Here is a 13989-nt window from a genome sequence, read left to right as displayed (position 1 = left end):
AAACTCTCACATTAAAGCAGTTATAAATAACCCCTTGCTGTTCAAATAATCTACCTGAAGGAGATATTAACCCTTGATCCTATCGAGGCATAAAGGAGCGACACTGTGACCCTGTATAGTAAAAGTGTATATATAAAAACGGTCTTACCCTCCAGGATCCATGCTGTGGAACAGGCACAGACTCTCAAGTGTGACAGTCTTGCAGCGACGCTCTGACATGGACTTGAGCGTGTAACAGCAAGCAGTGAAACTCGTCAACACTGATTGCTCAGGAGCTGTTAGGAGACAGTCTGGATGGATTCACAGAAAAACTTTCCCTGCATCTCCAGACTCTTAAAACTCTTACTTAAAACTCCAGTCCTTTCTTGAAGAGAACATACCCATTACAGGACTATCTAAATATTTTGACACTTCTCTTTCACTTCCTATAGTGACGAAAGGCAAAGAATGACAGGGGATAGGGGAAGTGGGAGGGAAATTTAAAGTGAAGGTCAATTAATCATAATATTATCCTTATTGATGAAAATTCCACTGGGTGTGTCATGGTCGGAAGGCACTATTTTCTTACTCTTCTTCATCTTCCCCTCTTATCTTCTTCTCTTCCCCCTTTGATTTTCCCAACTTTTCTCTGTAGTCCCTTTGTATTCAAGATCTTCATAAATTTTTTGGTTAAGATGGGAATGAGGGGGTGTCCTTACCCCACTCAGGTCCCCCAGACAAACTGACAGACAAGATGCATGATAGCTGTTGTTTAAGGAGTAATAGACCAAGTAATTCCATCTATATAGCGATACAAATGTAAATGTTTTAAATGCTTTTAGGAAATCTTAGTTACTGTCTACTAATATTGGTCTCATTGATCTATCTGTCATTAAGTGGCTATGTCTTCTGTGAAGGTCTTGTTTATTCTTTTGTATTGTTTAAATATCAATAAAAAATTATTTCAAATAAAGTGAAGGTCAATTCTGATGAATTAGTGCCCGGTTTTTAATAATCCTATTAAAAACAAGGGCACTTCAATTCATCAAGATTGACATTTCACTTGTTTTCTTCAAAAAACGTACCTTTTAATCTTGACAGCCGCTCCAGCGATTCCCTCGGCCGTCGGAAGCCTCTTTATACGTCAGAAATGACGAATCCGGCTTCCACCAATCACAGCTTCCCCCCCCATGGGGGAATCATGGCCTGAGGCAACGCCGTGATTTTTGGTTGTCTATCACATATGAGGAGGAGGGGAAAAAACGATATTAGGTAAATGTAAGAGCCTCTATTAAGGAACTGTGTCCTGTATTGCCCTATATTAGGGTAGATAAGCCACTATTTTATTGTTTATTTTAACTGCACTCTGTTAAATTCAGACTATCTACTAAATGATATTTTGTATTTGTGGTTTGTAACATTTGGGGCATATTGTGGGAAGGGATATACAGTATATTTAGTGTAAAAAAAGTGGCCTCTCTCTCAATAGGGTTTTTTCCTTGATTTAAATGTTGTAATATGCTCTAAGCACACTCCCAGCCAGTTACCTCCTTCTAAAATATAGACAACAAGGTCAGCTGGGAGACAATAGAATTTTTTGCCTTTTCCAGCAAATCTGGGATCACTTCCCTTTGTTTTGTTATAAAACAAGTGAAATGTCAATGAATTGATTAAAGTGCCCTTGTTTGTAATAGGATTATTAAAAAACCGGGCACTAATTCATTGAAATTGACCTTCACTTTAAACCTTTGGCTGGGGTGTCTTTGCCTCCTCCTGCTGGCCAGGTGTTGTATTTTCTAACAGTAAGGAATGAAGTTGTGGACTCTCCCTGCCTTATGGAAGGAAACAAACAATTTTTCAAAGGACACACACAGACAGAGGAAAAATATGTTCATATGTGATGCCACTATAAGGAAAAGCAACTATAATGCTTTAATTCTTTGTGCAAATATGGGGAAGGGAATGAACACAAAAGATAGAGTAAAATTCCCCTGTAGTTATATAGCGTAGTAAATTGACCCAACCTGCAAAAGAATAAAGAATGTACTATAGAATTCCCTCTCCAGCTCTTGATGAATTCCCCTTCCAAATTACCTTTCTTGCAGAAACACTGGCAATTGGCTTCTGCACCACAGAAAGAAGAGTCCAAAAAGCTTTATTTTTTTTAAATTAACTCTTGCCCTGCTGTAGCGCATTAAAGAGAAGTATAAGATGCCTAAAAGCGAGCGCACAAACTGACTCTGAGAGGGGGCGAATAATATTATATATATATATTAAGAGGGCGCTATGGAAGCCAGTCAGCCCTAACAATCTTAAAGGGACATTATTCACTCATTTTTTCTTTGAATAAATGTTTTGTAGATGATCTATTTATAAAACATACGTTAATTTGCCACAATCTGATTGCATACAATACCCCTTAAATACAATGTGATAGGCACTGCACCTGTAATAAGTAGGCATATAATAGTGAAAGAATGAGTGTAGTGTAAGTGGAATATGGCTGTGTGTAATATTGTCTGTCCCCTGGATATGCTATACATAAAAAGTGTACCTACTAATAGCCTGAGGGCTATGTGAGTGCTCCATATATACCTGAACAGCACTAACTCCTCTGTGCTCATCAACCATAGAGAAGACTGTTTCCATCAGAGAGCCCATCTAGCGCCAAGCATGCAACAGCAGAGGATTATATAGAGGAGTATGACAACAACGCAACAGGAGGCAGCTAAGGGACGGGTCTCCATGACACCTGTTGCAGCCTCTTGACTTAAATCTCATAGGGAAATATTGTGTCACTACCCAGTACTCCATAAACCCCTTTATCTAAAGCTTGCTGTCTGAGTGGGTAACGGGTCTCACATAGGTCTGATAAACCCTTTTAAAGTAAAATCTGGAGCACCTACTTACTATTCCTATGGAGGCAAAGATAAAAGCTGAGAAAAACAAGGAGGTAAGAGGGTTAAAAAGCTCTTGATGTTTGGGGTATCTTTGCCTCCTCCTAGTGCAGGAATTCAATCCCACATGTCAAGGCTAGTGGACTCTTACCACCTTATGAAAGAAGTACATTGATAAAAACATATATAAATACACACATACGTGCATACAAAGATACACACATACATAAATTAATACATACATACATGCATAAATGAATACATGCATGAATAAATAATACATACATGCATACATTACTAGTCTTAAAGGGACATAATACTCATATGCTAAATCACTTGAAACTGATGCAGCATAACTGTAAAAAGCTGACAGGAAAATATCACCTGACCATCTCTATGTAAAAAAGGAAGATATTTTACCTCACAATCTCCTCAGCTCAGCAGAGTAAGTTCTGTGTAAAAAGTTATACTCAGCTGCTCCCAGCTGCAGGTAAAATAATAATAATAATAATAATGAAGAAATGAAAAGCAGCCAATCAGCATCAGCAGTGCTGAGGTCATGAACTCTTATACTGTGATCTCATGAGATTTCACTTAACTCTCATGAGATTTCATTTAAACTTCCTTACACTGAATAACAAGGCTCATCCCTTCAGCTGTCCCAGGACGACACACTAATATGCTGCTTAGAAAATCCTTTACAATGGGATGTGGCTACTGAGGAACTTTTGAGGTAAAATATCTTTCTTTTTTACATAGAGATGTTCAGGAGATATTGTCTAGTCAGCTTTTTACAGCTATACTGCATCACTTTCAAGTGTTTAAACATTTGGGTATTATGGCCCTTTAATAAAAAAATACATGCATAAATTAATTAATAAATACATACAAGCATAAATAAATCAATGAATAAATACATACATGCATACATTAAATCAATTAATAAATACATACATGGATAAAACAATTTGTATACATGTATACATGAATTAATAAATGCATACATGCAATAATAAATTAATAAATACATACTTATATAAATAAATACATAAATAACTAACTAAATAAACACCACCATCCTGCGTGTTATGTACAATAAGGCCGCTAATACTCACATAAGTTTCAAATCCCAGTCCCCACAAGTAACGAAGATAGACTTGACACTCGGATCTAACAGGCCCTCCTTGGCCATCCACTCGTCAACTCTCTGGAAGAAAAGGAGAGAGAAATGTAAAGAAGATGAGGATGAGCGGCTTCAGGCTGTTATAGAGGCGCACACAGTCCCCGCAGAGATAAGCTCTTGTAATCAGAACAAGGAGAAAATTGTGATCTTATCAGCCTCAGCCAACACCTTCCCATTATTAACAAGATTTGGCGCTTGTTTACTGGGGAGGTGGAAGGAGCTGGGGGACAAACGCTGGAAGGTCACAGCAGTCCTGTAAAGCCAAGAGAAACAGAGGATGTTCAGATCTCTCACTATGATGTGTATCAGGGAGGGAAACACTGATAATGCCCTGTAACATACTGTGTCCTGAGACGTTACACTGTATTTAGCAACGTATGTTGTTCTGGTTAGATAACCCTCTATGTTATTATAGAAGACAGAAAAACTCCATACTTGCAGAAGCTCAGGGAACAGCCAGGCCCAGGGGCAACAAGCCTACATTGCCATTTTGCACCCATATAGGCAGCTGGGCCACTGGCTATGTCTTTACTGATGCAACTGTCCCTTAGGCCTGCAATGCTCATTTGGTAGAATGGTAATGCAGATCAATCTGCTTACATAGGCCAAAGTAGCTGATGCCAAAGATACAAACAGCAAAGACAGCTCTTGCCAACACATATTTATCTAGGTCTTAAAGGATACTAAACAGTTTAGTTGTATTAACTAAAACATAACTCAGAGCTTAGCAAAAATGATGAGCTAAGAAATCTCTGTAATGACACTGTATGACTATTTACAGCTTGCCTTTGTACGTCCTCATGTTTTATTTGGTTTTGTATTAGAAATATAGTTTATTTAAGCTTCTTGGATCAGTTATAAATGTACTATTTGTGCTGCTCGGCCACAGATCTGCTCGTCTCGAGTACCAGCTCATATTCAGTATAACAGGACCCTCTTAGCCACTTTATTCCCCCCCCCCCCCCCCAGCATCAGGGAATCGTATGACTGGTCTGTTATTTTGCTCGCCTGCACCACTTGTGCAGACTTTCATTCTGCCTTTTCTTCCTGCCTCCTTCATTTTGTTTGTGTGTTTATTCTTCTCATCAAAAGTTACTCTGTTGGCAAAAATTCACAGCTTCTTTCTATTAGAGATCAATTATATACTTTATAAAAGCATAAATTGTATTTATTGCACCCATGAATATATGAGGTTGCTGATATCTCACAGGAAACTACAGACTTATTGGGCAGATTAATTAAAAACGATTAACCATGCAGTAACCTAGCCTTGTTTTAGCTGCCCTTTGTCTCTCAGAATTCAAACTGTAATAAAAAAAAGAAACAAAAAGAACTGTTAACTAGACATACACCTGCATTTCTTCAGCCTCTGCTGGAAAAAATAATATTTGGAGAATTTGATTTATTTTAAAAGACACTTCCTTCTGTGGTTGTGTAACCCATGTTAAGAAGATAAATATCTAGTCAAAACCTCAAACCTGCTGCGCTCCTGTGCCACTTCAGATGAGGATAGTGTAGTTAGTCAATCAACACAGCATATGTGCATATGCTCCAATCAGCAGCTGGCTGGTACCGTCACAGAAGGGATGCTGCTTATTGCTTTAGCTAAACAGGGCTCATTTTTGTTTTGCTAGAATGACTCTCAAATAAAGTTTGCAGACTGAACGACTAAGTCAAATCTTGGTCCCTAATTGGGATATGAAGCCTAAGTGCTGCCAATGATATCCCACAGAGCACCCGGGGCAATCGGTTAACAGATGAGCGATTTATGTACAAGAGATGCACATCTGTGAATCTATAATCAGATGCACCACAAGCCTGCCTTGTTGCACTGATTCGCTAAAAACAAGATTTATTTTCCTGTAATTTACCACTGAAAATGGCAAGTTTCCCATTTCCCCAGAGATTCTGTAAAGCAATGTGCACATCCATCTTATAAATTAAGTTATCCTAGACGTAAAAACTGATCTTATCTCGTATCCCCTGCTCAGGCAAGTTAGTAACACTTATAAATCCATCTCACATTGCTTTATTCCATACAGTCATCATTTGCACACTAGAGACTCATATCTGTCCCTTGTTGTCCTCAGTAAAAGAGATTAGATAAAGAAAACTTAGGTTTTAACACAGCAGCACCCATTATTTTATAGGAACTAAAATGTAACTTATTTATTTAACATTTAAACAACTCATAAATAATCTACATAATATTTTCAAGCCAATCTCTGCTTTAAACAAATCATATATAGCAGTTTTTTACTGTGCAAATATAATGCATGGGGCAAAAGGTGATAATTAGTTCAATAGTTGCTGATGAGCAACTGATTATCAATCCATTGAATATTAGTGACACTGACTGAAAGGTGCTGTATTGCCTAGAGGGAACATGAAAATAGACTAAGTATCCAGCAATGAGTCCAGGTGCCCAGCAATGAGTCCTGAGGTCCAATAATGAGCCCTGATATCCAGCAATAAGTCCAGATGCTGATCAATCAATCCCGAGGTCGAGTACTGAATTCTTATATCCATCAATGAGTCCTGTCATCCAGCAATAAGTCCTGCAATGACTTCTGAAATCCAGCAATGTGTCATGATATCCCGGAATGAGTCCTGAAGTACAGCAATGGGTCCTAATATCTAGTCCTGGTATACAGCAATGGGTCCTACTATTAATGAACAATTAGGCAGACACATCAAGCATTTAAGAGTATCTATTGTTCGTAGTCCTTTATTACCTTATTACCACAGCTCTCTGAACCATATGTAATCCAGATTTTATATTGCTTGACATATCTGTTCACTTTTGTAGTGTTTGATTAAACTGGCATCACCTTAAGTTGCACCTTCTTGCTTAGTGATAGCTTTTTCTCTCCAGGCTTGGGACACCATCTGAACATACCAGGAGTTCTCTTAAACAGAACATACTAGCACTATATTGATTCCTTGATTGGAATGTGTCCTGGTGTCAAGCAATGAGAACTGGTATTAACAATAAGCCCCTGTATTATGAAATGGGTCTTGGTAGTTAATTGATCCTGATATTTAGAAATAAGTCCCGTATCAAGCTATGGTTCTGATAGCCACAAATGAGTCTTGGTAACGAGCAACTAGGGTCTTGATGCCCAGCAATGAGCCCTGATATGCAGAAATGAGTCACAGTATTCAGCAATGAGTTCAAGTTTCAAGAAATTAGTCCTGGAATCAAGCAGAGTCCTGGTATCCAACAATGGGTCATGGAGTCCAGAAATGAGTCCTATTGTTGAACAATGAGTAAGGTTAGCGATCTATCATTCCTGGTATTCAGCAACAAGCCTCAGATTCAAGCAAAGGGTCCTGGCGTCCAGAAAGGAGTTCTTGTGTCCAGGAATGATTCTTGATATCTAGGTTAACCTTTTCAGTTAGGGTACCAGAGACTAGTATAACCTTTTTTTGTTTGTTTGTTTTCTGTTGAGAAAAATATATAGAGGGAGTTGATGTTCTAAATCATTTTAATGTCAAACATCAAGAAATTGATACATATTATATTCAGCAATAATCATAAATGTATAATATTGTGGAGAGTGATCAAACATCCAGGGCCATAATGCAACTCTGTTCATCTGCCACTTTTCCCAAAGAGACACTTCTGCTCTACCTATCTATACACGAAGCAGAATGGCTATCTTGCTTATCCTGTAGGAATAATATTCATTAACATTATGGGCTTTATAATTCTCTTTCTTCATTTACAAAAGTTACCCCCTCATTCATATTTACTGGTATCTACAATGCACTGATGTTTGTGTCCATATAAAAATATCACCACTGAAGTCCAGTACATCATATCACGTTTATGATATGATTTCCTTTATTAATAAATCTCATCAAGAACTTTAGGGTAAGAGACGAGGATAAGACAAGAATGGAATAGCAGTTTTAAGATTTGCCTGCTGTGGTATCATAGCTAAGATCAAAGACTCTAACGGGCTAGCTGACCCAGATATATTTCAGAGCCTGTAGTATTCAGGGCCATATCCAAGGTTACACAGCTTGGTATGGCTGTCACATTATTCTGGCACATATCTATGTTATCAATCATATATACTGAATTGAAAATATTACCCCTGAGAAAAACGCCTACTATACCCAATGGTGCGCGCCCATGTCATTGCACGCGCACTGATGGAGGATAGGGCTTGCATGTGTGAAACAGATTGCGCAAACGCATTGCAAACGTTGCATTATTTGTATAAAATTGAACAAGTAAAAGTGATTGGACAAGGGAAGGGGTATTATAGCTATTATAGAACAACCCTTTCATCAGGGCGGTCCAGGGTAATCCAGGTGCAGGACCCACCAACCCGTAATTTCAGCCATGTGCCTAAAAACCAGACCTCAGCCCAGGTGCATCACCCAGCAACCCTTAATTCCAACTATGTGCCTTAACATCAGATTTCACCTAAGGTGCATGACCTACCAATTCCTTAATTCTAGCTATGTGCCTAAACAACAGACCTCAAACCAGGTGCACGACCCACCAACCCCTTATTTCCAGCTATGTGCCTAAAAAACAGACCTCAACCCAGGTGCACGACCCACCAACCCTTCATTTCAGCTATGTGCCTAAACACCAGATCTCAGCCTAGGTACATGACCCAGCAACTCCACAATTCCATGATCCCTTTTCAAATACAGTTGAATACACAAACATGAAATCAATATCGACCCTGATAAATGTCCTCATTAATCCCTGTATGCCAGTCTTAAGCTTAAAATGCCTTAAATTAGATTCATGTCTCCAGCACTGTACTTATATATGCTGTATATCAAACCTTATAAAAAGATTCATGTATGTCCAAACAGTAGACCTGAGATGCCTGTTCTCATATGTGTAGCCAAACACCAGGCCTAAGATCATTTGCAGGTCCACAAAATCAATTTGCAAGCTGTGTACCTAAACCCATCTCACTGTATAAAAGGTGCTTATGATGTTTTACAGAACCACTGATTTGTATCAGGTACCTCATGAAGTCAACTCACAACTCTATAAACTTTCCCAAGGAGTGTTCAAAAATGATTTGATCTCTTCTTCAGTGTTCTAATCCTGGGATCCTTATAGGTACTGGGAACAAGATGGGTTATTAGTAGTTCCACCCCAGTGCCCAAATAAAATTTCAGATGTTTAGAAATTGACTCCATGTTGTATGATGTAGTGTAGCAGTTTTCAAATAGGGTCTTCAAATGTTGCAGGCAATTGCATAGAGATCTCTGTGGTGTCTATATGCACAGTATGTCTAGGGATTCAGGCTGACCGGTTTCAGTTTTCAATTTATTTCCATCCTGTTACACAACTGCTTACATGGTCCTATTCCCATGGATTGTAAGCTTTAACTGGGTCATCATGGGAGAACTATCATATCTCTCTGCTCATTACTCAATGGCATAATCTATAATTTCAGATACACTTAAAAGGATAGGAAAGTCAAAATTAAATGTGCAAGATTCAGATAGAGCAGGTCATTTTAAGACGCATTTAAATTCACTTCTATTTTCAGATGTGCTTCGTTCTCTTGGTATCCCTTGTTGAAAAAGAATACGCACATATCCTACATTAGTGGGAGCTAGCTGCTTATTGGCAACTTCACACATTTGTGTCTTGTGATTGGCTAACTATATGTGTTCAGCTAGATGCCAGTCGTGCAATGTTGCACTTTCATCAAAGGATAACAAGAGATTTAAGCAAATTTGATAATAGAAGTAAATTGGAAAGTTGTTTAAAATTGTATATTCTATCAAAATCATGAAAGAAAAGTTTGGGGTTTCGTTTCACTTTACTTGCATTAACAGGTCAGTTTCTAAAGTAGATACATTTAGTCAGAAACTTAAGCTTGAATTAAAGGGACAGTCTACCATAGAATTGTTATTGTTTAAAAAGATAGATAATCCCATTCTCCAGTTTTGCATAACCAACACAGTTATATTAATATACTTTTTACCTCTGTGATTACCTTGTATCTAAGAACCTTCTTCCAGCCCCCTGATCACATGACATGTTTATTATTTAATGTCTAGCAGTTAGCACTGTGTTGGGCTAAATCTTAAATAACTCCCTGTGCCTGTACACAGTGTTATCTATATGGCCCACATGTACTTTGTCTCTTTGTGTTGAAGAGGAATTTAAAAAGCCTGTGATAAGAGGCAGCCCTCAAGGGTTTAGAAATTAGCATATGAGTCTGCCTAGGTTTAGGTTAAACTAAGAATACTAAGAGAAAAAAGCTAATTTGATGATAAAAGTAAATTGGAAAGTTGATTACAATTACATTTTCTATCTGAATAATGAAAGTTTAATTTTGACTAGACTGTCTCTTTAACTAAAATATTGCTCAGCCTTTGAATCTGAAAGAACATGTTATTACTTTAATGAAGAAATACTGAAAGAGGGTGTGATGACGACAGGTGTGCAAAAAGGTCACTCACCTCTAGAACTTGACTGAGAGTCGGCTGTCCATCTACCATGTCCTGGATAATTCCTGTCAACTGAGAGAAAAATTGTAACACAAATAAGTAAGTTGGAGAAGCTACAATAAATAAATCACTTTTATGACTTACAGAAACAGAGGCAAATCACATAAAAAAAAAACAAAGTGTAAAGGTAACATCAATACATTTCTGTATGCCTGCATCATAATAAACAAGCTACTGTGCATTAGAGGTTTAGGCCAGGCAACATTCACACCTTATTAACCACTCAGTATATGCACCAAAAGATGCATTGTTCAAAATGTTATGTTTTAAAACAAAATGTATGCATACCGGCATCCCACATGTAGGATTAAGCTCCAGTACACTAGGAGGCGCCAACAAATACTCAACATACCAAGAGCTTTTAATCCATTTTACTTCCTTGTGCAACTCAGTCAAACATATGGCCAAGAAGGGAGAGTAACAGAAAAGCCAGCAAGAACAAAGCTGAGTAAATTAGGCGCAAACTAGAACAGCCACCAATTGAATTGAGAAATTGGGTGGTCTCATGGACTTTCACCACCATGAAAGAAACATTTATCAGTTAAGTATGAATTTATTTTCTTTCATAAGGTAGTTAAGAGTTATCAGATGTGGTATTTAATACCCAATCTGTGGAATCCATGAGATCACCATGAAAGAGTGGGACATGAAGTTAAGTCATGTAAATCATTGACCAGGCACTGCTACCCATAGCACTGTCCTCCCAAAAGCAGCACCAGGAGAAGGAAACACATCAAAATGATTAAACTTAGTAAAACTGTAAGAAGTGAAGTAGCTGCTTTGCAAATTTGTTCAACAGAAGCTTCATTCTTGAAGGCCCATGGAGTAAAAACTGATTGAGTGCAATGAGCTGTTATACGATCTAGGGCAGTCTTCCTCATGACCAGGTAAGCCTTAAAAATAAATTGCTTAAAGGAACACTGAACCCAATTTTTTTTCTTTCAAGATTCAGATAGAGCATGCAATTTTAAGCAACTTTCCAATTTACTCCTATTATCATTTTTCTTCGTTCTCTTTCTATCTTTATTTGAAAAAGAAGGCATATAAGCTATTTTTTGGTTCAGACTCTAGACAGAACTTGTTTATTGGTCGGTTAAATTAATCCACCAATCAGCAAGAACCCAGGTTGTTCACCAAAAAACATAATTTATGTAAGAACTTACCTGATAAATTAATTTCTTTCATATTAGCAAGAGTCCATGAGCTAGTGACGTATGGGATATACATTCCTACCAGGAGGGGCAAAGTTTCCCAAAATCAAAATGCCTACAAATACACCCCTCACCACACCCACAAATCAGTTTAACGAATAGCCAAGAAGTGGGGTGATAAGAAAAAGTGCGAAAGCATAAAAAATAAGGAATTGGAATAATTGTGCTTTATACAAAAAAATCATAACCACCACAAAAAGGGTGGGCCTCATGGACTCTTGCTAATATGAAAGAAATGAATTTATCAGGTAAGTTCTTACATAAATTATGTTTTCTTTCATGTAATTAGCAAGAGTCCATGAGCTAGTGACGTATGGGATAATGACTACCCAAGATGTGGATCTTTCCACGCAAGAGTCACTAGAGAGGGAGGGATAAAATAAAGACAGCCAATTCCACCTGAAAAATAATCCACACCCAAAATAATTTAAATTTTATAATGAAAAAAACTGAAAATATAAGCAGAAGATTCAAACTGAAACAGCTGCCTGAAGAACTTTTCTACCAAAAACAGCTTCAGAAGAAGAAAACACATCAAAATGGTAGAATTTAGTAAAAGTATGCAAAGAAGACCAAGTTGCTTCTTTGCAAATCTGATCAACCGAAGCCTCATTCCTAAACGCCCAGGAAGTAGAAACTGACCTAGCAGAATGAGCTGTAAACCTTTGAGGCGGAGTTTTACCCGACTCGACATAAGCATGATGAATTAAAGATTTTAACCAAGATGCCAAAGAAATGGCAGAAGCCTTCTGACCTTTCCTAGAACCGGAAAAGATAACAAATAGACTAGAAGTCTTTCGGAAAGTCTTAGTAGCTTCAACATAATATTTCAAAGCTCTAACTACATCCAAAGAATGCAATGATTTCTCCTTAGAATTCTTAGGATTAGGACATAATGAAGGAACCACAATTTCTCTACTAATGTTGTTGGAATTCACAACCTTAGGTAAAAATTCAAAAGAAGTTCGCAACACCGCCTTATCCTGGTGAAAAAACATAATTTATGCTTACCTGATAAATTTATTTCTCTTGTAGTGTGTTCAGTCCACGGGTCATCCATTACTTATGGGATATATACTCCTTCCCAACAGGAAGTTGCAAGAGGATCACCCAAGCAGAGCTGCTATATAGCTCCTCCCCTCACATGTCATATCCAGTCATTCGACCGAAACAAGACGAGAAAGGAGAAACTATAGGGTGCAGTGGTGACTGGAGTTATAATTTAAAATTTAGAACCTGCCTTAAAAAGACAGGGCGGGCCGTGGACTGAACACACTACAAGAGAAATAAATTTATTAAGTAAGCATAAATTATGTTTTCTCTTGTTAAGTGTGTTCAGTCCACGGGTCATCCATTACTTATGGGATACCCATACCAAAGCTAAGTACACGGATGATGGGAGGGACAAGGCAGGAACATTAAACAGAAGGAACCACTGCCTGTAGAACCTTTCTCCCAAAAACAGCCTCCGAAGAAGCGAAAGTGTCAAATTTGTAAAATTTGGAAAAAGTATGAAGTGAAGACCAAGTTGCAGCCTTGCAAATCTGTTCAACAGAGGCCTCATTCTTAAAGGCCCAGGTGGAAGCCACAGCTCTAGTGGAATGAGCTGTAATTCTTTCAGGAGGCTGCTGTCCAGCAGTCTCATAGGCTAAACGTATTATGCTACGAAGCCAAAAAGAGAGAGGTAGCCGAAGCCTTTTGACCTCTCCTCTGTCCAGAGTAAACGACAAACAGAGAAGAAGTTTGTCTAAAATCTTTAGTTGCCTGTAAGTAGAACTTCAGAGCATGGACCATGTCTAGATTATGCAAAAGACGTTCCTTCTTTGAAGAAGGATTAGGACATAATGATGGAACAACAATCTCTTGATTGATATTCCTGTTAGAAACAACCTTAGGCAAAAACCCAGGTTTAGTACGCAGTACTACCTTGTCTGAATGAAAGATCAGATAAGGAGAATCACAATGTAAGGCAGATAACTCAGAGACTCTCCGAGCCGAGGAAATAGCCATCAAAAACAAAACCTTCCAAGATAAAAGCTTAATATCAATGGAATGAAGGGGTTCAAACGGAACACCCTGAAGAACTTTAAGAACCAAGTTTAAGCTCCACGGAGGAGCAACAGCTTTAAACACAGGCTTAATTCTAGCCAAAGCCTGACAAAAGGCCTGGACGTCTGGATTCTCTGCCAGACATTTGTGTAAAAGAATAGACAGC

The 13989-nt window shown here is 38.1% G+C and overlaps 1 protein-coding gene across 4 annotated transcripts in view; it reads right to left on the bottom strand.

Annotated features, from left to right (window-relative positions):
* Positions 1 to 13989, bottom strand: part of ERI3 (ERI1 exoribonuclease family member 3) — a 922564-nt gene that overhangs the window by 629958 nt on the left and 278617 nt on the right. For all 4 annotated transcript variants that reach the window (XM_053693395.1, XM_053693393.1, XM_053693394.1 and 1 more), the window contains 2 exons: positions 10516 to 10575; positions 3992 to 4083 (listed from right to left, as the gene is read on the bottom strand). In XM_053693395.1, the coding sequence (XP_053549370.1) occupies positions 3992 to 4083; positions 10516 to 10575 (152 nt within the window). The remainder of the gene's footprint in view (positions 1 to 3991; positions 4084 to 10515; positions 10576 to 13989) is intronic.

The sequence above is a fragment of the Bombina bombina genome, chromosome 10, assembly GCF_027579735.1.
Source record: "Bombina bombina isolate aBomBom1 chromosome 10, aBomBom1.pri, whole genome shotgun sequence".
NCBI lineage: Eukaryota > Metazoa > Chordata > Amphibia > Anura > Bombinatoridae > Bombina > Bombina bombina.
The sequence above is the reverse complement of the archived record's forward strand: the minus strand, read 5'-3'. Positions and strand labels throughout refer to the sequence as shown.